General features: G+C 44.4%; 1 protein-coding gene across 2 annotated transcripts in view; it reads right to left on the bottom strand.

Moving 5' to 3' along the window:
* TTC39B (tetratricopeptide repeat domain 39B) overlaps positions 1-26,103 on the bottom strand; it is a 112,727-nt gene that overhangs the window by 39,320 nt on the left and 47,304 nt on the right. For both annotated transcript variants that reach the window (XM_014518838.2, XM_006021340.3), the window contains exons 3-5: positions 16,001-16,105; positions 6,435-6,566; positions 2,715-2,791 (exon numbers count right to left, since the gene is read on the bottom strand). In XM_014518838.2, coding sequence (XP_014374324.1) covers positions 2,715-2,791; positions 6,435-6,566; positions 16,001-16,105 — 314 coding nt within the window. The remainder of the gene's footprint in view (positions 1-2,714; positions 2,792-6,434; positions 6,567-16,000; positions 16,106-26,103) is intronic.

Below are 26,103 nucleotides of genomic sequence, written 5' to 3'. Positions count from 1 at the left end.
TTATTTCACAGCCTTGCAAAATGTTTTTAACTCTTCAAAATCATAGAGGCACTCTTGGAGACCAGTCTTCAGCAACAGCTCAGGTTTGGTTAAGCAGAAAAGGGAGGATAACACAGCTGAAGATAAGACTCTGTTGCTGCTTTATAGTCATTAACCCAGAAAAAAAATCTTCATTCTGCTTTCTCAAAAACAAGGTGCATGCCTTTATTTGGGGCATGTGGCTTGTGAGAAAATATGGGGTGCCTTTGAAAACTACAGACTTAGGGCTAGAGTCCATTTCCCTTTCACATGCCTAAATGGCACTTACGTAGCCACATAGTTGCTGTTTTGAAGACTTATGCTCAGTTTGAGATTCACTGTAGCTACACTGTCCCTATACTTTGCTTCTGTCTCTGCTCAGTACACTACACTCTAACTGAGTACTGTAGTTAGGAGGGCAGGGAGTGAAGACAAATGGTGTCAGAAAGAGAAAAGCAACCAGAGGGATGACAATGTCCTGAAAGAAAGGGGGACTTAGGCCCTGATCCTAATAAGGAAGGAACTATGCCAATGCTGTTTATTTTTATTCAGTGCATATTAAATGGAAGGAGCAAGGAGCCAGTTTTAAGGGGAAGGCTGCAGAGAAGTCAGGAATACCCAGCCCATGGACTAGTGATCAGAACACTTTCATAGGAAGCATTTCAAATGCTCTCTGGATGAAGGGTGCCTAAAACCCAAGTCTTCTGCTCCCTGAGCAAGTACACTATAACCACTGCATATTTGGAATAAAAACTAAGAGATTCCTCCCCTTCTTACTCTACTTCCAACAGGTACACATGCAGGGTGATTCTACAGTGCCAAAGGAAACAGAATTCCAAAGTGCCAAAAACTGGTGTTACATTGCGTAAGTGCCACTTAGGTGTGTGAAAGGGAAATAGGCTTTAGCCCTTAACTTCTACAGTTCTGTATGTCCAGGAGTGAAGCTAAATGGTCCATAAAAAGTTCTAGCAAGTTATGAAGACAGTACCCCTGGAGGAAAACTCTGAGCTGGTGAAGCCGTGTCTAATTTAGGTATGTACACTTAGCAATACAGGCAATTGCTGCAGACAATGACCCTACTATTTTAGTACTGGACTTACTTAGGCAAGTCCCTTGAGCCACATGTATTTCAGTTTTCAGAAACAGGTCATGCTAAGAATTAGTATGAAATGACCATGCTCATTTGCTTTTGTAATGTCTGTCAGCAATAATTTGAACTCAGTTATCCTATTATGAAAAGATGGCATATCAAATCACTACACTAATGCCCTAGAGGGGGAAAAAAGTGAGCATGAGTTAAAAAACATCAATAATAACTTTCCTCTTTCTAAAGCAGGGGTGGGCAAAATATGGAATTTGAAGCCAATCTATCTGGCCCGCAGGGCCCCTAAAAAATTTAGAAAATTAATATTGATCTGTCCTTGGTTCCTGTCAAAAAAGACAGGAACCAGGGGCAGTAGGACCTGGGGGAAACCCGGTGGGCTCTTGCAACAGCAGGGTCCACCCAGCCCCACCCCACCAACCTGAAGGCCCAGCAGGGGCTTCTGGCCTGGGACCACATGGCTGCACCGTGCCAGAACCTCAGGTATGTGGGGGGTGAAGGGGGGGAGAGAGAAGGGCAGGGGAGGACCCCGGGCAGAGAAGGAGCCTGGGAAAAAGCTAAGTCTGGGGAAAAGCAGCCCCTCACCCACCCCGTGGCCCTCATTCCCTGCTGCAGCCGCTCGCAGCCCGCGTGGGGCTGTCCTGAGCAGGCACAGGCAGCCCCACTTGGGCTGCGAGTGGCTGCAGTGCAGGGCACCAACCACAGGGCGGGTTAGGGGCCATTTTTCCCCCTGCCCTCACCACCAGCTTGTAACCCAGCCCCCGCTGCCAGCCTGGGCCCCACGCCAGCTCCAGACTTGCCCATGGGGCTGCGCATGGCGGCAGCAGCTGCGGCCCCCTGGCTTGCCGTGCCAGGCAGTTTGCTGCTGCTGCTGCCCACCCAGAGCTTGCACACTGGGCAGCCCAGAGCCGGCGGTGACTAGGTTCAGTCCAGCTGGCAGCCAGGAGTATGATAACAGCTTGGATGCCATCTGGGAGGTATGGGCCACAGTGCCATGGCTAGCACCCCTGGCATCAAGGCATAGAATGGGCAGCCTCCCGCATTTACCACCAGTTTATTGTAATAGCAAAGTTGTGGAAGAAGAGACTGGGCAGACTGCCCTGTGGACAGGGTAGTGGGTTGGCTTGAGACCTGACCTCGAGCATGCACCTGTAACAGAGAGGTAATGTACTGAATTACTCTAGAGCAAGTATGTCCTATTTCCTATAACTACAAAACAACAAATCCACTTGCCACCATTCCCAATTTTTTTAAATTAAAATTTGTATGGTCAAAAACTATAAAAAACTTCTCCAAATACTGAAACTGCACAATGCTCAGACTATTTCTTAAAATCAGACTCATTGTTTTAAAATAACATTCCTTGTAAACGCTGTGCATTTATCAACACACACAAATTCCTCCTCTTAAAATAACTTCTGAAAATAGCTGCCATTGAACTCTCTCCAGTATTTGGAGGGAGAGGAAAAACTACCTAAATTAAAAGAGGTATGTGAACTTGTCTGTTATGTGAGAAGTCTTCCTATACTGGTATAACTTTTTCAGAAATCCTTTTTCCTACATATTTTCAGAAAATACCTTTTATTTCTCTTACCTTCACTCAGCTGATCCACTGACTGTTTAGAAACCAGATTGGACAAAGACTCTACCACTGTGCTTCTTTTTCTGAATCTAAATCAGCCACAATGGAAAAAAGAAACCCACAAGGGATAAACAAATTTAAATAGGCATTTATATTAACCTAATGCATTATGACAATTAACTCCTCCTCCCTCCAAAAGTTAGACAAATGTATAGCCATTCCAAAGAAAAAAGGTACAGCTCTGAGTAGTTTACCAATATATACCCCCACTCTTGGTATGTACCTTAATTCAGAAATCTATAAACCTTAATCCAGTCCCCTATTGTGTTATAGATTATGATACAATTTTTAAGTACGTGATCACACAATTTTTTCCCCTTTGCACAACCTTTCTGTAGTCACTGTACAATATGAACTATAGTCTGAGAATGAATCAGGGATGTGAGAGAAGGTGGTTTCTATAAAACCCTCTTCCTCATTTTTGCAGGAATTAGAAAGCTTGTTGCAACTGATGCAGGGAATTGTACAAAGGGAAAGGATGGTCTAATAGCTAAGGTTGTGTAACGCTCCCCTGGAGAACCATATTCTACCCCTGCCTTTAACACTGAGTTCTCTTGTGATTCTAGAGATGTCACTTAATCAGACTGCTCAAGCCCGGTCACTAAGGCTAGGGACAGTCATTACACATAAACCAGCTCAAGTGATCAGAAAATGGTTTAAACCTGAGAACAGGCATTCAGTGTACATAAACCTGTTTGAAAATGGCTGAAACCAGTTTGAGGTAAATCTGGTTGAAGGTAGTATCAGACTTAACTGATTTGGGTCAAACTGGTTGATGTAATGTCTGTCCTAGACCCCTTCCTGGTTTAAGTTAAATCAGAATCCCCCAGCATCCCAGCATGCTCTCTGAGCTAGGTAGGGCTCTCTGCTCCTGAGAGCTGGGCTGGCCCCTCCTCTCTGCTCCCTTGCTGGAGCTCCGGCAGAGACTTCCAGGCACAGCAAGATCTGTCTGGCTTCTCCTGACACACCCTCCCCTCGCTGCTCAAGCAAGGATCCCTTCCTCTTCTCTCTGACATCACGGACCATAGCCAGCATGTGGTATGCTAGCTAATGCTGAGAGGTGTCTGTGTAAGGCAAACAGAACCATGTCCGCTTAGCACTTTTTGGAGCTATTCAACAGGTAGTTGGTAATGTCCCTCCTTGGTATGTTCCCTTCCTTGGAAAAAGTTGTTTAAGAGCTTGAGCTAATGAGAGGCTTCATTTTCTGATGGGGTCATAAATGCTGATAACAGAGCTAATAAGTGCGCTGTTATCAAAGGAGGAAATTCCTCTCTAATCAGGGTCCGGCAGAGGCCTGGCCATGCCCCCCTCAGCTTAGTACCATAGAAGAGAAGGGAGGGCTGCTCTAGTGCCCCCTGGCTTCTGGCCTGAGACACTGCAGGCATGTGCCTGAATTTACTCAGTCCAGAGGGGATGTCTGTATGGTTACAAACTGGTTTAGCCTAGCCAGGTTAGAATAACCTGCAAAGATTGAATCAGTTCTGGCTCAGGCTTTTTGAGTATCTGTCCCTAGCCTAAGGAAAGAATCCTATTTCACTTTACCCACCCAAACGACACTTACCCAACTGCTATTTTTGGCACTTAACGCACAGTTTGCAATCTTATTCTGCATGCTGGGTGAACACATAAGCATCCACACAGCTATTGAACATACTCCATAAGCTTCACTCCAACTGGGCATGTACATAAGGACAAATCCCGAGTGATTGCGAGCCATAAATTATAGCCAAGCAGAAACGTAATGCTTGCAGTAGTGGACACGAGAGAAAGAGGATTTTTTTTTTTCCAAATAGGTAGTGCTTATAGGCTACTTGCTCAGGAAGCAGAAGACTTGGGTTCTAGGCCCCTTCATCCAGAGAGCATTTGAAGACGTCTCTCCTGCTTCTTAGGAAAGGCTTCTAACTGCTAGTCCATGGGCTGGGAATTTCTAAGACTTCTTCACAGCCTTCCCCTTGAAGCTGGCTCATTGTTCCTTCAATTTAATATTCATGAATAAAAATAAATAGCATTGGGATACAGTTACTTCCTCATTAGGATCAGGGCCTAAAGTCCCCCTGTCTTTTAGGACATTGTCATCACAGGCTTTAGGCAAGTAGCTTAGTGGTGAAACCACTCACCCAGGAAGTGAGCAAACAGGTTCTAAGCTGCGAAGAGCAGGAGATATATGGAGCAAGCTAGATTGTGGGTCTCCAGATGGTTGCTGCTTTAAATGGGAGGGGACCTGAGGTGCTAGCAGACACTTCCCCTCAGTTCTTGATACATTTTAACCAATGAATATCAAATGCAAGGTGCAGTCACTAGACTACTAGAAAAATGAGTAAAGAGGGGATTGTATAATGCCTAACCTATGACTTTGCGTTAAAGCACTGTACTGGGAGGTGCCTACAGCTTGGGCCACTTCTTGGCTACTCATAAGCTCTTTGGCTAAAACATGGTCATTATGTGATCACTACTAGGGGTGTGAGAAACGGGCTGTATTCAATTCGGATTTGGTCCAAATCGGGGATAGTAATTCGATTCGTTGATTCGGATCACAGTTCCAATTTGATCTGACCAAATCTGAAGATTCAATGCTGATTAAGAGAATCAGTGATTTGGCCATAGACACAGCTTTAAATGTTTTTTCTACATACCTCAAGGTACCAGGCACGGCTCGTGAACGCTACAATGGCTCAGCTCGGCGATCAGCTGCGGGGAGACCCTGGGACCTCAGACCCAGAAAGCACTAGTCACTAAACCAGGGGGGCCCTGGGGGGCACCCCAGTGCACTCCCCGGCAGACCCGGAAGGACTTCTGGTTCACTTCTGGGTCTGCTGCCGAGCGCGCTGGAGACCCCACTGTGTTCCTGTGGGACACTCCATCTGCCCCAGCATCTCAGCATTCACGAGCCACCTGGTACCTTAAGGTATGTGGAAAAAACATTTTAAGCTGTGTCTACGTCCAAATCGTTGAATCTTTCTGAACCTCTCCAAATTGATTCAGAGGGTTCCGATTCGATTCAGAGAGATTAAAGGGTCTCCTGATTAGATTCAGAGATTCAGCCATCAAATTGGACCGAATAAAATCAGCGACAGAAACTTCGCACTACCTATTTTGTGCACTAAAGTGAGGCAGATGCTGCAGAGTGTAAGATTGTGTAATTAAAAGATTATAATACATTGTTTTGTTTTGTTTTTAACTGAAGTGCAAGCCAAATATTTACATTTCAATACTGTCAAAAAGCTTAGATCTAGGTTTGAGAGAAGATTTTGATGAGTTATTTTCCAAAATATTTGACCCATTTTTGAAAGTGACCATACAGAAGAACAATGCTACAATGATAACATGGAAAACAATGAGTACCAGTTCTTTAAAAAGTTAGAAGCCACAGGCTGTATAAGAACATATGCTCAAACTGCACACACAAATACTATAACTGCATGTAGAAATTGGCTCTTTCCATATCAACATGGCTACCCAGATATTTAACCAGTGTCTGAGTTCACAAATACCTGAGCATGAGTGGGTATTTGACTTCTGCCATAATACAAATAATGTATAGTAATATTAATAAGAATAATTGCCTAATATGCTCTACCCAATTTAAGGGTATGCTCCCATGCTCACTCCATACTGGAGCCGTAGTCAGTATATTCCATTTAGATGTCTCGCATGTAATTTTCTTAGGCTTACCTTTGGCAGGTTTGTAAAGCTTCCTTCATTGTAGAAATTCCCAGTTGGATATCCTGTTGTTCAAAGGTCATAGCAGCTTGCATAACTAATATTGTGCCATAGCCAAGAGCATGGTACATACTGTCTTTAGACCTGGGAGAAATATACAAATCTCACAGATTACAGTTAAACTAATACACTGGAAAGATAATCCCTATTCTATAGTAACAAAGTACAATAATAAAATTAAGGTACAGATTCTACAGGACATTTTAGAGGTCACAGATGTAAAATTTCCTTGCTTGAGATTTTAGGTGGACTTCCAGCCCTCAAGTAATCAGTTCTCTCTCTCTTCTTTGCTATGACAAAATCTGTGGCAATTTAAATTCTGTCATAATTCACAAACTGGGAATATGAAAGTCATTTGCACTAATTCAGGATTCCCTTATCAAATGGGTAAAAAAAATAGTGGAAAGTAGCAGGAAAATAACCTGAGAATGTATTATGGCAGATGATGAGGAGTAGAAGGGCAAGTGATTTATTTTTTATTCTCTCATTATATATTTTTGTGCCACAATGCTCCTCTCTGACATATTTTTAAGTAAACAATCTTCCATGTTTCTACGTAATACGATCTTTTGTACTCAATGCCAAAAGTATGTTAGGGCACTTACCATTTATACCTGACATCACTTCAACTTGTATGCTACCTGTAACTCCTACTAAATTTAGTCAATTAGATCTTGATAACATTTTTTTCTTTCTACCTTTATTTGAAAAAGAGGAGGGGAAAGCTAAATAACTTTACTAGCTGAGCCAATTTCCATGGAATGATAGGCAAATGATTTGTATATGTCACACAAAAGTCACTGCACATAAGCTGCAATCACTTATCAAAGACTAAATTTGCTAGTATCTTACTTTAAAAGTAATTTTTAAAAATGAAGGTACCAAGAGAGAGAGAATCTGGCCCTAAATTTTTATTTCTTGGATATATCAAATAACTGAATTTATTTTTAAAATATGCATATTTGTTCATTATTTACAGAGTCACTTTTTAGGAAAAAGTTTTCAGAAATATATAAAAAAACCCAGGCCTAGGAAAGCATTCAGTCAACATACATTCATGATACACCTTGAATATATCCATAGCCCTGAAGTGCATGATCACCTAAGGGCTTCTAAAGTATTAACTTTTTTCTTCATAATATGCATGATGAACTGAAACAGTAGTTTTTATACAAAAGCTACTGCCCTTTTATTCTTCTGGCATAGCAAGAATAAGTGTTATATATTTTCATTAACAAACATAAAACATCCTTAACTTTATTAACAGAGCTGCTGCTGTTTCTCACCATATTCAGAAAACCTCTTGAAAACCAAGAGATACAGAGTTCAGAACCATGCCATAATGTTTGTTTCATATAGCATCACTTTGCCTTGTAGATGGTGCATGTTATTCAGGGAACAAAGCTAAATAAACAGTGTACTGCTGAGCCTTAAGCACATCTCTTGGCTGATGTAAAACTGTACTGACTAGGACAGGGGCAGACAATTATTTTGGGAGGAGGGCTGCTTACTGAGTTTGGCAAGCCATCGAGGGCCATATGACAGGCAGCCATGAGCAAATAAAGATTAATTTTCTAAATTTTTGTGGGGCCCCGTGGGCTGGATAGAATGGCCTGGCAGGCCACATCTGGCCCACAGGCCGCATTTTGCCTGCCCCTGGGCTAGGAGCTAGCTCCATCTCTGTAGTCAGGCACTGAACATACTCCACAAAAACAACTAAATACTTGGTAAATTCTACAGCCATATCACTCTCCTTTTACAATGCCCTTACACTTACCCTTCAGTAATGTGCTTTTGCTTACCCAGCCTCAACTTCCTGGAGAATCTCCCTGCTGACAGTTCCCATAGCAGGAAGACCACTGTGCTGACAATTTATAGAATCCAGTGATGAAATGAGCTCAACTAGATCCCTCAACACAGGCTCTTCTTGAGTGCACAAATGGGTGAAGAGGCAACAAGTGGGGCTCAAATCCCACCCCAATGGACAGGGGCCCCCTGATTGCCTTATCCCATCACAGCTATGCTCAAACTACTCCCCTCAGCAATTCCATCCACAACAAATGCTTCTAGATTCCATGGAAATAATTCTCACTGGTAGATGCCAGCTTCAGGGAGGCAGGGTGTGAAGGACATAGAATTAAGGCTACATTGGCAAAGCCCTTAAAACACCATTTCCTGTTTTCAGGCATTTGAGTCTTGCTGGGCATTGCATCTGGAAGGGCAGGGATATAGTAGGCTCTGCATTAACAAAGTTCTTTCTCTGTGAATTTTCTAGACATTTGAGCAGAAAGAGGAGTTGGTCTTCACTTAGGCTATATACATATGTTCCATTTGTGCCAAGAGAAAAGCCTCTCCTGACACAAAAAGGAGAGCACACAGAAGATTGAGAACAGTCTTGTAATAGCTCTTGTGCAAAAAGTTAAATTGTTTGTCTAGAAGGAAGATCTTCCTTCTTATCTAACTTGAACACCTGTGCACTTCAAGAGAGAGAGAGAGAAAGAAAGAGAGTCAGTATCCCAGAGTCTTCTGCTCTCCCTCGGAGAGCAAACTGTCAGGCAACTCTATGGGGACCCTGCCCCAGCAAAGAGCCTCCACCAAATGCACTACTCCCATTCCACTGAAAGGCATGTGGGGAGTGGGAGACAATTCTCCTATGACTACAAAGCTAACCCAGGCTTGGGCAACCCTGCAGTCATGAATGAACCCTGCAGCCACAGATCTTCTCTCTTTGCTAGTGGAACCAAAGGCACGCACAGGAGCAGGAGTCAACTGTGCCACGTCATCAAGACTGCCTGGGCTCAGACAACCTTGCAGCCGCATGAGATTCCCGAAAACTGGGCTCACACAACTTTGTAGCCACATGAGATTCCTAAGGACTGGGCTCAGGGAAGCTGTCCCCAAGCCCAGTTCCTGGTCCCTGGGCTTTAAATGCAACCCCCACCACCCAGCAGGGTAGGGATTGCTAAGCCCTGAGGACTAGGACCTGTGATTGGGAAAGCTTTTCCCACCCCAGTTTGTGGCCCCATAGGCTTTAAATGATACATGTGCCACTCAGCTGGGTGACATGCATGACTATTAAAGACTGGGGAATCAGGACAAAGGGTCAGGAAAAATCTCCCCAGCACTACTTTTCTGAGCCTCTACCTTAAAATCACCCTGTGTGCATCCCATCTGGATGCCTATTGACAGCATGCCCCCTGGGTCCCAAGCAGAGGGCATCCCTAAGAGTGGGGGTGGCGCAGGAAGTAGCCCTCTAAGTTCTCCAGCCAGGGGGACCCATCTGGGTAGCTCTCCAGCCAGGGGGCGGGAACATATGTATATTCCAGCTCCTGGTCTAATTTTCTACCAATAAGAACTTCTGAGAAATTCTTACCAATAGAAATGCAAGTCTGTATGCAGCCTTAGGTAAGGGATGTCTGGCCCCCTGAGTTGGTTCTGGCCCATGGGGCTTCTCACAGGCCAGACAAGCCATCTTCGGCAGCAAGGCAGCAGCTTGTCAGTGAAGCTGCCAGAGCCATTGCATCGGTATGGTTCCAGAACCAAGCAGGTGAACACTGCAGTTTCTTGCCCACTCTCCTTTTCCCTTGCTGGTTTGAGTCACCAGTGGTGATCAAAGACCCCAAGTTCTCTGGCAAGCAAAGGTGAAAACAGCTGCAGTGTTCACCTCTCTGGGTTTTGCACAAGCAAGCCACAATGTAACCTCTCATGGTCTACATATGGTCCACAGACTGCCACCTGGACAGGTACCCTGACTTAGAGAGTTGTAATTATAGTTTTGCAGGAGAGGCAGAGGTTACTAGTTGGGAGGATTGTTTAAGAATCCCCCACCTCCTGTGCAGTTGGTTGCAGCACAATGGTGATAACGACTGTGATGTGAAATGTTTGGCGGGAGTGATGAGAGTGCAGAGAGAGACGTCTCAAACAAGTTCTACCCCTTGACAGTTGTACAGGTAGTCCTCAGACTTACAGCGCAACTGGTGCCTGAAAACCACGTCTTAAGTCAAAACGTTGCAACTTGGAACCAACTTTCTCATAAGAAACAATTTTATAAATGGAGGATTGGTTCCTGAACCAAGGCCCAATACTCTATTTTCACCAAAAATACCCCAGAATTTTGTACTCAATTATAGATAAGTAATATAGCTACATTAATGTATTTATATTGTAAATAGCAGCCATATTGATTTGGAAGGATTTTGAGGTGATTTTGCTGGACTTTTTGAAGGGCTCTCGGTTGGACTTTTTGAATGGTTCTCGGCTGGAGTCTTCTCAGGAGTCTTAGCTGCAGGTTTTACTGGATTCTTGTCTGCTTTCTTAAAGAAAGTGTCCAAAGAAGTTTGGACACACGTTCTCCAGGGAGATGAGCGATGCAGCAAACTTGTTCACTGGCATGGCGTCGCATTGGATCAAGCGTTGTAAAGTCAAAACTGACGTCAGAAAGCTGAAACAGGGTGTCAATTTATAAACGTTGCAAGTGCGAAACGTTGCAACTCGAAACGCTGTAAGTCAAGGACTGCCTGTATTCCATTTGTTTACAGTAACTTCAAGCCTGCAAGAAGAGACTGTCACCTGTGATCACTTATAACATATAACTCATCCAAAAGACTTCCAGCCAGTCCTCCTCTTCCTTTTCCTACAAACCATTGTCACTTTATAAATTATTAACACATAAAAAAAAAATTTCTTTGCTGTCCTGTGCCCTATGCTGCTATATACATCACAGCCATCAGCTTACCAACTTCCTTGGTTGTAAAATCCTAGATGTAAACAAAGCTGGGCTTTGCTTTTTCTGTTTGGCCTGATTCCTCCAGGCCTACAGCCTGCCTAATCTGCATTCCTCCATGCTGGCTCCTTTTAACACCCCCCACACCACCCGAGCTCCAGCCTGCTCCCCATCATTGCATAAGGAAGGACAGCATATACAGATGCTGACACATACATGGGGCAAGACAACCACTGCTAGAGGCAGGCTCCCTGGATGGTACTTGTATGGAAAGACAAACAATCATTCTAACCTACCATTGCAGCCTCTAAAGTGTCATTTCTTATATTTCAGGAAATACCTTCAGTCTCTTAAATTAGGCAGAAGGCAGGGCAAGGTAGCATTTTAGATTAGCTTGAGGAATTAGCAGGACAAAAAGAGTAAAGGTTTCTACAACTACATCAGCAATAAGAGGAAGATCAGGGAATGTGTGGATCCCTCACGAGGCAACCTAATGACAGACGATATAGAAAAAGCTGAAGTACTCAATGCCTTTTTTTACCTCAGTCTTCATAGGCAACCTCAGCTCCCAGACTATGGCATGTGGCAGCACAGTTTGGGAAGGAGATGAGCAGCCAACAGTGGCAAAAGAACAGGATAGGGACTATTTAAAAAAGCTGGACATGTACAAGTGTAAGAAGCAAAGCCAAAGGTGATGCACCCAAGAGTGCTGGCTGATGTAATAGCAGAGCTGCTGGGCATTATCTCTGAAAACTCACATGGATTGGGAGAGGTCCTAGATGATTGCAAAAGAGCAGACACAGTGCCCATCTTTATTAAAGGGAAGAAGGAGGATCCAGGAAGCTACAGACAGAGCAGCCTCACCCCAGTCCCTGGAAAAATCATGGAACAGGTCCTCAAGGAATCCATTTCCAAGCACTTGGAGGAGAAGGTCACTAGGAACAGTCACCGTGGATTCACCAAGGGCATATCTTTCCTGACCAACCTGATCTTAGCAAGGCTTTTGATAAGGTCTCCCACAACACTGTCAAGCACACTAGGGAAGGATGGGTTGGATGAATGAACTATAAGGTGGACAGAAAACTGGCTGAGTCATTGGGCTCAAAAGGTAGTAATTAATGGTGTGATGTCTAGCTGCAGCCCATAACAAGTGGAGCACCCCAGGGATTGGTCCTGGGGCCAATTTTGTCCAATATCTTCATCAATAAGCTGGAAGATGGGATGGATTGCACCCTCAGCAAGTTTGCAGATGACACCAAGCTGTGGGGAGTGTGCGGGCCGGGAGCGGTCCGAGGCCCTTAGGGGTGCGCGGCGGGCTGTGGCCAGCAGCCCTGGCACGCGGGTCGGGGAATGCAGGCCGGCGGACTAGAATTAGGCACGGACGCGTAGTGGTTGATTATTTTACTTACACCGTAGATGGTCACGGTGCAGGCAGGAAAACTTGCTTGAGTTGCAGTTACAGACAGGAAAGAAGAAAAGCGGACAAGAGTTCCTTCCACGCAAACTCTAGCCCAATCCGGTTGAAGGCTCTAAAACCGCAAGCCCGTCGTGTCAACCGAAGAAAACAACTTGGAGAAGAGCTCTGGATACACTCACACGAAGTTTGCTAGGCTCCATGGAACTTGCGTGCAGGGAAGGGGTTCGTCGAGGGATCGTTCGGCGACGGGGAGAGGCCAGAGGTTGATCAAACCCCTATAGCCTTCTTAAGGCACGCGCTGGGTTCGATAGGCTCCACAGCGCTTAGAGTTCTTCACAAGACATGAAGCCCTCCTCCTCCAGATGGCTGTGGAGTCCTCCCTTGCGGGGTTCTCCTCGGAGTTCTCCAACTTGGGCGGAAACCGCTCAAGCCTCTTATACGGCTAGCAAGCCAAATCACTAGCCGCCACATGGGAATAATTTAGAACTGGCCAACAGTGGGACACAAATTTGCATGCGGGTGGTGGGAACTCCTTTGCACCGTGCATTTCTCTTTGCAACTAAGAAATGCACCCTGCAAAGAAAGCTCCTCGTGGCGGGAAATAATTTAGCAGTGCGAAGCGCACACAAACAAAATCACACCCTTGGGTTGTGACAGGGAATAGTAGATACACTGGAGGGTAGAGCAAGGATTCAGAGAGACCGCAACAAATGGAGGATCGAACCAAAGAAGTCTCATGAGGTTCAATAAGGAAAAGTGCAAAGTCCTGCACTTGGGACAGAACAATTTCATGCACTGGTACATTCTGGGGAATTACTAGCTAGGCAGCAGCTCTACAGAAAAGGACTTATGGGTTACAGTGAACAATAAGTTGAATATGAGCCAATAGTATGCCCTTGTTGCAAAGAAGATTAATGGCATACTCGATGGCATTAGTTGGAGAGTTGCTAGCAGATCAAGGGAAATGATTATTCCCCTATATTCAGCACCGGTGAGGCCGCATCTGGAGTACTGTGTCCAGTTTTAGGCCCCCCACTACAAAAAGGATGTGGACAAACTGGAGAGGGAGTCCAGCAACAGAGGGCAATGAAAATGGTTAGAGGGCTGGGGCACTTGACTTCTGAGGAGAGGCTGAGGGAACAAGGCTTATTTAGTCTGGAGAAGAGAGACTGATTAATAGCACCTTCAACTACCTGAAGTGGGGTTCCAAAGAGCATGGAGCTGGACTGTTCTCAGTGGTGGCAGATGACAGAACAAGGAGCAACAGTCTCAAGTTGCAGCAAAGGAAGTTTAGGTTGAATATTAGGAAAAACTCTCTCACTAGGAGAGAGCACTGAACACTGTAAAGCACTGAACAGATTACCCAGAGAGGTTGTGAAATTTCCATCCTTGAGGGTTTTTAAGAGCCAGCTATACAAAGCCTTGGCTGGGATGATATAGTTGGGGATAGTCCTCCTTTGAGCAAGGGGTTGGATTAATGACCTCCTGAGGTCCCATCCAACCCTAATTTTCTATGATTCTGCAATATCCCCAAAGTAAAATCAGGTCATATCACTCCTACAAGGTTCAGAAATTTTCAAAACAATGTGAGTAAACAAAGCACTTCTAGAACACTTAGAATATTCCTTAGACAGAGGGGACTTCAACCTGAACTATAAACAGAGTTGGTGTGCCTCCATAACGTACATGTAAAAACAGTTAGAACACCTAACCATGATTAAGGAAAATAAAAATCCACCAATCTTTCAAAGATTCCTTTCTATTCAAAAGAAATTGTTCTCTCCTATTACTAAAGAGGGACTGGTACGGAGAAAGTATCATAATACAGAAATAAAAATATTTAACACCAAGATGTTTCCATTAATCAGGCCTTTATTATTCTGATTTCATGCCCATTTCCGTTGTGGACAAAAGGGCAGAAAGAATCTTGAGGGAAGATAAATTTATTAGAGCTGCACCAATATATCAGTACATCTCAGATCAGCAAGGATAAAAGGAAAATTGACATTATCAGCAATCAGATATTTTTGGCCGATGTAGCCGATAACATCGCCAATAAATGCTGCACGCATGTATGTAGCCACAGAATGCACACAGCCAGGAATAAGGCCTGGCAGTGTGGAGAGCAGCATCTGACCAGTAAGTCTGCGGGTGAGAAAGGGGTGCGGGGGAAGTGAGGAAGATCACGATCCCCATGATAAGGGAGGGAGTGGAGCTGGGGCTGGGGCTGCCCAGCTGGGGCAGGGGCAGGGCAGGAGATGCAGAGACGGTGGGAGGCTCCCCACCTCTGTGAGCACCCCCAGGGGAGGCATGAGGGGGTGTGCCCTCTAGATTTGTGCGCAGACCAAGGGCAGACTGCCTGCTGCGGGCCGGCATCTTCCCAGTTGAGGGGCTGGACTGGGGCTATGCTCAGGGTGGACGGTGACAGTGCTAGGAGAGGTGGCTACAGGGTGAGCAATAGCCACCCCAAAATTTGCTGTAGCCCACTGTAGCCACTACTCCCACACTGCTGCTACCTACCCTAAGCATAACCCAAGGTTTAGCTCCCAGCCCCCCACTGAGAAGAGGCTAGTGCAGCCCCGGGCCCTGAGCCCACAGCAGGCAGCCCACCCTTGCCCCGTGCACAGATTCAGTGGGGCACATGCCCCCCATGCCTCCCCCAGGAATATGCCCACAACTCTGTCCCGCACCCTGCCCTGCCCGAGCAGTGCCAGCCTCTGCCCCAGCCCCATTCCCTCACCACAGGGGCCTCAATCTGCCTCCCACACAACTTACCAGCCAGACGCTGCTCTCCACACTGCCAGGCTGCATATCAGCTATTGGATCAGTATTGGCCGATATGGCTGGTTAATAATTGGCCATTGGTATCAGCCAAAAAAATCTTTATCGGTGCACCCCTAAAATTTATCTCATTAGACTTCAAGCTAAATCTACCCACTGCTCATAGAGGCAGATGAGAGAAAAACCTCCAACTTGCCAGTCAGCTAGGTACAGGTACAGATCTGAGCACAGCCTACATCTTTCTTCCAGTATGTTTGGTCAAAATTTGGGGGTTTTGTGAATGACTTACTAGACAGACTGTCTACTCTCTGCCCATCTCCTCATTGCACCTGCAAAGACTTCTCCTTGATTTTAGAAGACTGAAATAAAACAGCCCATGGATCAACTGATGGCACTTGTGATAAATGCATTCAAAGAGTAAGTGTATGCACTGTTAAAGGCAATGGGTCAAACTGCCTTTTGAACAAAAGAGAATAAATGCAATAAATGAAAGTGAAGGCCTCTAAAACAGTAATTTGATCTTCAGCAACTGGATGGCATACTTTATAGTATCTCCATTAATTCCAACAGCAGAAACAACAACACATATGACCTCACCATGGTCGAAGCAATTCCAGGGCTTCAGAGAATTTATTATTTAGAAATAAGTTCAGTGCCATTGCACATTCTTCCAGAGAACACTTGAGATCCATTTTAGATGCCCTAGTAAAAACAGAAAAATATAAAAGAGAAAAAATTAGTATTGGGGATTAGAATCCATAGTGGTCTTTATTTGCAAAATGAAACTGAAAAAACCACTGCACAAACATCTTGCCTATTTTGACCTTAAACATAAGTACTTTTTCTAATATCACTGTTTTAAGAACGTTGCCTTCAGTGGATTTTGCTTCAGGCCTAAAGACTCTCAGTGAACTACCTATCAAGCCCTTTGACAATGTGGTAGATTATTGACAAGATACAACACAATTTTTTATGTAACAGTGTTGCTCCAACATACCTAGAAATTACAGTTCACACAATAAAACTTGCAATGTCTACTATAGTATTTGTGTATGATGAAAAAGTTAGAAATATTTTCCAAAGATATTTGTCATAAACTTGTAACATCCAACTGCTTTTGCTTCTTCATTGTCAGCTACTAATATTGTGCACATCATTTTAATGCATTACGTTAGGGGTGTCAAGATCACCTACACCTATGGGCCAAATCCAAACTGCAGGGCTTCTCAAGGCCCAGGTTTTGCCCACAAGGTACCCTCACAGGCTGGATCTGGACCTGGCAGTGGCGCATGCCTTAATGCAACTGTTGCTGCCCCTATTGCTGGCTCTGTAGCAAGAAACTTAGCAGTAGGCAACACCATGCCCCCACACACCAGCAGCTCTGGGAGCCAGATAAAACCCCTGCATTACATATCCTCTTTTTCATGATTTTTTTATTTTCTTGTGGGGCCTTATTTTGATTAAGATGAAAATTTTCACACAACTTCATGAACTACTACATCCCCTCCTCCACAGCCACTCCCCTAAGAAATTCAAATCTTCCTCTGTATTATGCAAGTACATATAATTGCTCTGATATAAGAAAGAATTTGTCCCTGTATATTTGTTATCACCAGCATGTGGGTAAAGTTTGAAGAAAGAGTGGAAAAGCTGAAAAATATACAGACTGGTACAAATAGTTCTTTCCACTGTCCTGCTACATTTGTCATGATGGATTCACTTGGACTAACTCCATCGACTAGAAGCTCAGCCTCATGTGCCATGTACCTCAGGTATTATGTGCTCTAATTACCTTAACACCTATGCTTCTCACAATTTTTTATGTAGCACAGCAGTACTACTCTCCCTCTCTTACAAATAAGGAATGGAGGTACAGGTACGACGCATCTTTTGTGCAAGGTCACAGCAGTCTGTGGTAAAGCAAGGAACTGAACCCCTAGTCTTTTAAATTGCAGGATTCAAGTCCTGAGCACTGGATATTTCATCTCATATTAGGTTCTTTTAGGCCTTCTTGCCTAGGCCTTTAGGATGTTCTTGCTTCATATTTTTAAAGTTAGTCTGTGAAATAAGGTAGGCCTAGAAACATATTTTTAAAATAACAAAAGCTAGGATTCTCATTTAATATTGTGATTTGTGCAGTTAGATCTTGAAGCAAAACCTTTAAAAAAGATAGACTCACAATAAAATCATAGAAGCTAGACACTTAAAAGAATTCAGATATCAGAATTAATTTCATCCTCCTGTTCTACAAATGTGTAATCCTCTAAACATGTTTCTTAACGTCTGTATCTATGGCATATCAGCCTCTACCCACCACACTGAATCTTTATCAGATTAGTCTTTTCCCATTCCTCAAAAAGGAAGGCACTTTTACACCTTCCCATTTACTCTCCATGAAGAAAAGAAAGAGCACAGGGACAGCTTATCTTTCAGCAGAGGGAGCTGGTAGTCATGGTTATAGGCCTGGAGAGCTGCACTAAGCCCAGCTCTGGGAACACCAAAGCAATTGTGATGCTATAAAAAGGTCTTGCTGATGCCCAGAAGGGCTGAGCTCACAGTTTGCATCTTTTGAAACAAAAGACAGCAAGTTAGCAACATAAAGGAGCTTAAGGTGTAAGAGCTCAACTCTGTAAACTGTGTGTCACCCATGCAGAATTTACAGAAGTTACTTGTGCGAATAAAGGGTACACATGAAAAAAGATGGCAAAATTAGGCTCTAAAATAAGATTAAGTGAGATGTTTAAAAGGATGTGCATCCATAATTAGGGCCAATAAAAGAAAACTATGCACAGCAAACAGCAACTCTGACTGCCACTTATTATGGTGCTTTAAAAAGGGAGATGAGCACTCTGAAAAAAATCAGACCCCAATTCTGGACAGTAAGGTCTTTCAGACATTTAGGAAGTATGGGGGATGAAAGTAACCATGTGCTGTGATTTGGTACATATGTAGTAATTCCAAAATTTAAATGTTCTTTGTCTGCACACAAAGTATGTATTGATTTGTATTTAAGGCAACAGGAAAGGGTGGCAGGCATGGAGCATTTGGAATATAATGTAATAGACTCCCTTGGGGTCTAGTCCTGTTGCGTATGCACACAATTAAACTCAAGTTTTGCATGACTGAAGGCTGCAGGAAGTAATTGAGGTAAGCATCAAGCAGCTTGTCCTCAATCAAAAAACTGCTGTTCTCATTACAATACAGGAGAATTTTAACAGGGACTTCAATGGAAGTATGATGGGCACTCTTAGGTGACTAATTAACCACCAAGAAGGGCTTCATTCTGGAAAGTGCTTTTCAAGTCCAGTTCAAATTCAACTCTAAAAAAGTGCTTATATAAAGATAAAATGCAGTGAGATTTTTGCTTTTTCCATAAATCTTTATTGGGAAAAAAACCATGTTTATTAAGACAATGCAAGTTAGACTGTTATATTTGTTTAAGCCCTTGTTAAACATACCTTATAATCATCTAAAATGCAAGACATTACATTCTGAAACTGTCCAAAGATTCACAGCTCTAACTCCAATTCAGTGTCATGATTAGACGAAACAAGTTCTATGGGAAGCAATCAGAGTCCACCCCATGTAAGTGATAGGTAAAGCAGGGCCGAATACTCTCCATGGTGCTGTTTTTCATCATTTCCTGGATTCCACAGATAATTCTTCTTTTCTTAGAAACGCAAGACTCCACTACACGGCAATTCATAGAAAGCATCCTAATCAGAATTAAGTTCCCTGTGCTAAAATGTTCTATCCTTAATTTAGGAGAGAACAAAAAAAAGGTTTCTGAGATCTGGTAGTTTTCGCACATCCAAGTCGTAAGAAAAAACAAAAATCCTTTAAAGTGCAGATGTTTATTGAACCTGGAAAATGGGGACACACCAGATAAGAAATAACGAGGCTTATACTCAGCACTGTTTTATTCAGTGTCTCATCAATGTAAAAAATCAATTGTTAGAAACCCGTCTCAAAATATAATTGTATTATTCATTGCAATGTTTAAATTAAGAAATTGTGTTTTGAAATTTATCATCAGTGCACGGAACTCCTTCCTGTTGCCATATTCATCAATAAGCTCCATGAACAGAGAACAGTTGCAAAGATTTAGGTTCAGTGTCCTATAAGATGTATGAGACCAGCAATGTCAAGTACTACATACAATGGAATGAAGTAACGAAGTGCCATATTGCAATACACATGCACAAAAACAGGGGCAGAGTTACAGTTGCTATTTAATCATCAGATTTTCAGCTGAGATTACTTTAAATTGCAAAGTTTATTAGCGTTAATAAAGAATTTGCAACTGAAAAAAATTAAACGATCAATAAAATCATTTACACTGAGTAACACAACGTTACATTCTAAGCTTTTCCCTTTTCATCATGTCTTTAGAGGGACGTTTTAAAAACAGAAAAGAAAAGGTTGTAAAGAGTTTAAAGTATTTAGCTTTCACTTAGGGCAATACAATTTATGAAAACCTATTTCCTAATAATTTATAACAAACTTACTTTTAAGAAGAGCAGAAGATGATACGCATAGAATAAGCTAATTGAAGGTTTACAACAAATACTGATTTCCCTGAGGATACAAATCTCAAATAACTTTACAAGACTTCCTCCAAGTTAACAGAGAACATAGCTTGCCCTTTTGTTTAATCTACTTAATATACTATAATGTATATACTTTCTAACTGTATTATGTGAGTTCCCGGAAATGAGATTAAACTAGCATTAGTTTGAGAATGTGTACCAATAATTTACAGATTATCCCAAATGTTGTGGCTACCCCAAAATTAAGCCCTAAAAAAGCAACAAATGTCTTGGATTTAAGTTTAAATTTAAGTAATCTAACTACAATAAAGCTTAGAAAATTATATTTAAGGCACCTACATGACCTTAGGCCTACTTATATCGTTCCCTGAAGAACTGGTTCCGCCACAAAAATTAGAGCCATCACGCCCACAGTTTCCCCATCAGTAGTAGAACTCCTTCATGCTTTCAGCAGAGCAACACAGCGCGGTTTGCAAATGGCAGAAAGCTTTTGCTGTCGTAGGGAAGCTGCCAGAAATAGGTGTAGACTACCAGTCCTTTCTGTAGGCAGCCACAGCCCTTTTAAGAGATGGTGCCTCCCAGGGTGCACCATGTGTCCTGATGGCCCACCTAGTATAAAAGTGTGGTCACCTTGAACTGCCAGAAGCTGAGACAGTGGCAGCACACTCAAGAATAGCTGCCTGCAGAGGGAAGGCTTGTAATGTCAACAAGCCCTTAATACTACCATACAATAAACATGACATTTAGGAATGTGCAAAATTTTGACAGCCGTTTCGTTTCAGAGGTGTTTCGGCCTATTTCAGGCACCTGAAACACCAAATCTGAAACTAAACGAAACTATCCGAAAGGTTCTGTGTGAAGCCTTTCTCTGCCTTTTGTGAGCTTTCTGCCTGGAAGCAACAGCATGTGAAAGGTACTGGCTGGCTGCAATGACTGGCTTCCTAGTAGTCAGTCTCTTCCTAGTCTCTATTCTTGGAAAGGACTGGACACACCTTTCCGATACATTATAGATAGAAGATAAATTGCACCAAGATATATTACACCTTGTACCCGCTTGGCCTCGTGTAGGCGATCCCTTGCCGCCTTGGAGCGTGCACCTAGTGTCAGCCGTGGAGGTTGTTCCTGTGGCCTTGACGCTGGGTCGCATTCACCCCAAGGAAGACCCCGATACTCGACTGCCATTACTTGGTCTTTCCTTTCAGTGGTGGGGCTCGTTCTAGTGGCTCCTTGCGGGTCGGGCACTACCCCTAGCAGGTACTCCTGAGGCTCCACCTCCCCTACGCACCAGCCATGCAGCAGCCTCTAGGACGGCCAAATGATGGGCAGTTAGCTCGCCCTCCGATGTCATCACCCATGCTCTCTTCACCTACTTGTATAGGGGAAGACTGAAGGGAGCCAAGATGATTCTGGGACATTGGGCCACCCCTGGTAATACGCTGGGTCTCCCCTGCTGCACTGCTACCCGCTGTGCTGTCCCAGCTCCTACAGGTCTATGAGGGTTGCTCATAGTCCCTATCCCTATGCTAAAGCCCTGGGATAACAAAACAAATTAGCATACCAAAGAAAAAAAAAAAAAAGGGGGAACAAGGCTTCAGCCTGTCCCACTCACAAGCTTCTGTGGCTCCTACGTCCCTCAATGCTGTCCTCCCTCATCTGGCTTCGCTGCTGGCCGACATAGTGGCCCCTTTAACTGGCCCTGGAACCCTCTGATGGGTTCTCCCTCAGGCTCTCTTCTGGCTGCCGGTGCACCCCATGTTCAACTTTGGGATCAGTCCTGCCATCTGCCTCCCACAATGCTCCCCCTGCCATTTCCCACCACTGGCTTTGATTTCACCCAGACAGTGTTTTCCGATGATGTCATCCATCCATGCCGCTCCCAGCCAAAAATAAAAGCAGCTGACGAACTATGCGGGTGTTCCATCCTAGCGTGGTTCATCCGGCTCATCTCTCCCTAAAAAAGGTAAGCTCGCCCTGTCATCAGGGCTTTTTTCTTTCTTGTCCCGGTGGGTCGGCTGTGCCCTGGGTCCCTCTGCAGAACAGGTCTCCAGGCCCTCCACCTGCGTCCCCCCGGGACACGCGCACACACATTGTTAAACAGATAGAAGATATATTGCACATATAAGACATATTACACACACACACACACACTTTCCAGCACAGCAAACATTATGAAGCATGCTGAGAAGGCAGCTGCCAGGTCTTCTGGCACCCCCACCCCAAACTTATATGCATCCTCTTCCCTATCAGCCATTAGACTTCTACTGCTAGCGGCAGCAAGGAGATGGGAGCAGTGTCTGCACCTATCCCACCTCCACTAACAGAAGCAATAATAATAACCCACAGCACCACCATTATGACAAGCACCACCATGGCAGTTTCCTCCACCCCAATTTCAGTTTCCAACCTGAGCTTCCAGTGCCAGAGGAGGAGCTGGATCTGGAACCAGGGGAGCTCAGTGTCATAGCCAGAGAAGTTCTGGGGAAGGAAGAGGAACCTGAGTTTCTGCTCCACGCCCCTCAAACTTCCAAGAGCCAGGTCTTCTTCTCCGGAAGGCACCTCGGAGGAGGTTGCGGTTGTGAAGGCAAGTGGTTCAGCTGAGTTAGCTCTTCCTGTTGTTGTGCCTCTGCCTGCTGTGGAGAGGGATAAGGCAATATCCCAACCCGCATCCCAGAAGCGAGAAGGTAGTGTAGTGTGGGATCATTTTGAGGTGGCAGATGATCCCAGGTATGCTATCTGCATGCACTGCTGATGCAAGACCAGCCAGGGCAAGGATAAGGAACACTTCAGCACCACAGGGATGCTGATGCATATCAGAAGGCACCATCCCCTTGCCTTTGCTCCTCTTCAGCCTGGCACCAGTAGGAGCATGCCCAAAGGGAATTCCCTCCTCTCGCTCCAAAGCCCCCATCTCCCAGAAGCAGAGGCAGGCCACCCTGGACCAGTGAGGGAAAAGCAGAGGGAAAGGGGGGCACCTTCCCAAGGTGAGTGAGGTCACTCAAAACACTAGGGAGATGTTTGCTCTGGATGGCCAGCCCTTCTCTACAGTTGAGCGGCCAGGGTTCAGGCAGCTCATGGCCCTATCACACCGCATGCCTGTACGCACCACCTTCAGCAGAGGATGGTGGTGACCTCCCCTGTATGAGGCATGCTGGGAGTACTTGAGGGAAGAGCTGCACAGGGCAGATCTGCAGGTGGCCTTACACTTCACCTTGAACATCTGGAGCAGCCAGGGTGGAGATCATGCCTACCTCGCCCTCACAGGGCACTGGTACAATCAGTCAGACCATTGGTGGGCTCTCCTTCAAGCAGAGGTGATAGATGAGTCCCACATAGCAACAGAGATCATGGGGGCCATGACCTACATTCTGCATGGGCAGGGCAAGCTCACCTTCAGGTTCATGGTCACCAACAACAGGGCCAATATGGTCAAGGCGGTCCGTGATGCCAACTTTGTTGGCATCTGCTGTGTGGTACACAAGTTCCACCTTATAGTCAGGGATGCCATGGAAGGGGACAGGGCTGCCAGTGAGGGTGCCATTACAACCAGCCACTCATTTTAAATTCCAGAAGGTGGTGGGTTACTTCCACCGGAGCATCAAGCGGGGCAAGATGCTGTGGGACAAGCAGTCAGAGCTGAGCATCCCACAGCACAAAATCATGCAGGATGTAGAGACTTGGTGGAACTCCACATACCTGATGCTCAAAAGGCTGCTCGAGCAACAGAAGTCCATCCATGAGATGGCCTTGCTTGGGAAGATTGGGATCAGCAGCCCCCTTAAAAAGAGCTAAGTGTAATACCATCTCCCAGATATTGATGGTCCTCAAGCCATTCCTCAAGGCCACCAAGAACCTCGGCGATGCCCCCCCTTAGCCAGGTGATCCCCATAGTGAGGGAGCTTTAGAACCAAATAGAGAAGTTCCAGGGGACTGATGTTCCTGGCTGGGGCCAGAGGTTCAGACAGCTGAAGGAGGGCATCAAAAAATGTCTGAATCTGTTGTGGTCCAGTATAGTCCACATGCTGGTGGGTATGTGCAACCCAAGGGTAAAGGGGAGCATGTGTGCAGCAAAACCCTGGATCACTGGACAGACTGCTGGTGAACATGGTCAGGGAGGCAGAAGGGCAGAGGCAGGGGGACATGGAAGAGGGGAATCCACTGTCCCATGGCAGCACTCCATCCACCAGTTATGGTATTAGGGTAGGTTGTCATATTTTATGCTTTAAATATGCACTGGCTTATAGAGTGGTGAATTATAGTATTGTTTATATTTAAGCCTTATTTAATAATTGCTTAAGATTTGTATAACCTCATTAGCTTTTTATTTTGTTTATTACCTGGCCTTGAATTGTTTTTGTGGAGCTCATAATGCTCATTATATTATATTTTTTCTTTTTTTAAAATCACTGTGAGAAGTTGTTCTAACATAACATAGCAATGGCCTTGTTACCAACTCAGATTAACTGAACTTGGCACTAACCAGCTGAATCAGAGGAATGAAATGATTGGATATGTTAATGAAAGGTGAGAAGTGAGAACAATAGACAATGCCCAAAGTAAGACACCAGACAAAAGCCAAATTAAGAGGTGTGCTTGTAATGTGTCTGTTGAACAAAGGAATATGCTGACAGGACAAAATATGGACAGTATGCTGACCGCAGAGAGAATAATCCAAAAGCAAAGAGTCACTGAAGGAGTGATGTTGAAGAAAACCAGAAAAGGAGGCAACAAGAAAGTTAGGTGTCATCATCATAAATCCAACCCTCAACACCCCTCTGGACTGTTCCAGCCAACAACGTACCCTGTGCTTCCAGGAACTGAGGCACCATGTTTTCTGTTGAGCAAAGTAACATCTGGGACTGGGTATGATCTTTGTACTGAATGTTTTTCTCTCTCTGTATATAGAAACCGCTAAAGATAACATTTGTTGTATTTATAAAGTTAGACTTTGATTTTAAGACACTGAGTTGTCTGCATTCATATTTCATGTTCCATTTAAGGGTTAATTATGCTTTAACGATCCCTTAGCACTATCTGGGAGACAGCAGAGCTAACAATGGCAGCCCTTATCTGAAGCCTGCTTTTATGTCATAGGCCAAAGTCACAGCAAAGCAGATTTAGACTGGATATTAGGGAAAAAATACTTTGCTGTTAAAACAAGCAAGCAGTAGAACAGACTGCCTAGGGAACTTGTTGACTCTCCATCACTGGAGGTGTTCAAGAAGCTGGACAGCCATTGGTTGAGGATGATACAGGCGTAGCTATGCTTACATTCTACTATGGGTATTGCCCATACTTCCGGGCTTTGCCGACTGACACACAGTGCTGGGAAGGAATCCTTCTCTCCCGCCAACTCTTTTCTGCTACAAGTGTCAGGGTTTGTTTGGTTTTTTGGCCTTCCTCAGAAGCACTGGGTGTTGACTGCAGCCAAGTCAGGATTTTTACTCAGGCATGCCAATGCTCCTGCTGGGACTTAAACCCAGAGGTTCCTGGCTAAAGCATCTTGAACCTCCATTCAGGGTCAGACCAGCTGCCACATTTGGGGTCAGAAAGGAATTCTATCCCACGTTCAAATTGGTATGGAGTGCGGGGAGCTTTGCCTTCCTCTGGAGCAAAGGGCATGGCCCTCTACCTGGAATCTCTTGACCATATATTAACAAAGCAGGACTTTGGCTGCCATGGTGCCCCTGCTCTACCTGTGGGAAGTTAAGGTGTTATGTCTGGTATTGTGTCAGGGTTGATGGAAGTTTTACTAAGAGTTTTGACTGGATTTGTATAGGATAATTTGGATAGGGATGATCCTGCCTCAGGCAGGGAGTTGAACTAAGTAATCTAGGGAAGTCCCTTTCAACTTTACTTCTCTATAATTAAGTTTGCACTGATTTAAGAGTCAACAATAACAACAGGTCAGTGAGCTTGAATGTCTTTTTCCACTTATTCCCTATCCAACTCACACTGATCTAGAGTTGTATCATTAATAGCATTAAATATTTCCTCAGACAACATGGAATACAAGTCTTAGTGGCTGTATAAAGTGACAAGTCTGGGATGGCAGCACCTGGCCTCAACTTCACAATATAGCATCTTGAAGAGAGGACACTAAGCCAGAAAGTAAACAAAAGAAGGATGTTTTGTTACGTGAAATTCATAGTG

Source organism: Alligator sinensis, unplaced genomic scaffold (genome assembly GCF_000455745.1).
Source record: "Alligator sinensis unplaced genomic scaffold, ASM45574v1 scaffold917_1, whole genome shotgun sequence".
Taxonomy (NCBI): domain Eukaryota; kingdom Metazoa; phylum Chordata; order Crocodylia; family Alligatoridae; genus Alligator; species Alligator sinensis.
The sequence above is the reverse complement of the archived record's forward strand: the minus strand, read 5'-3'. Positions and strand labels throughout refer to the sequence as shown.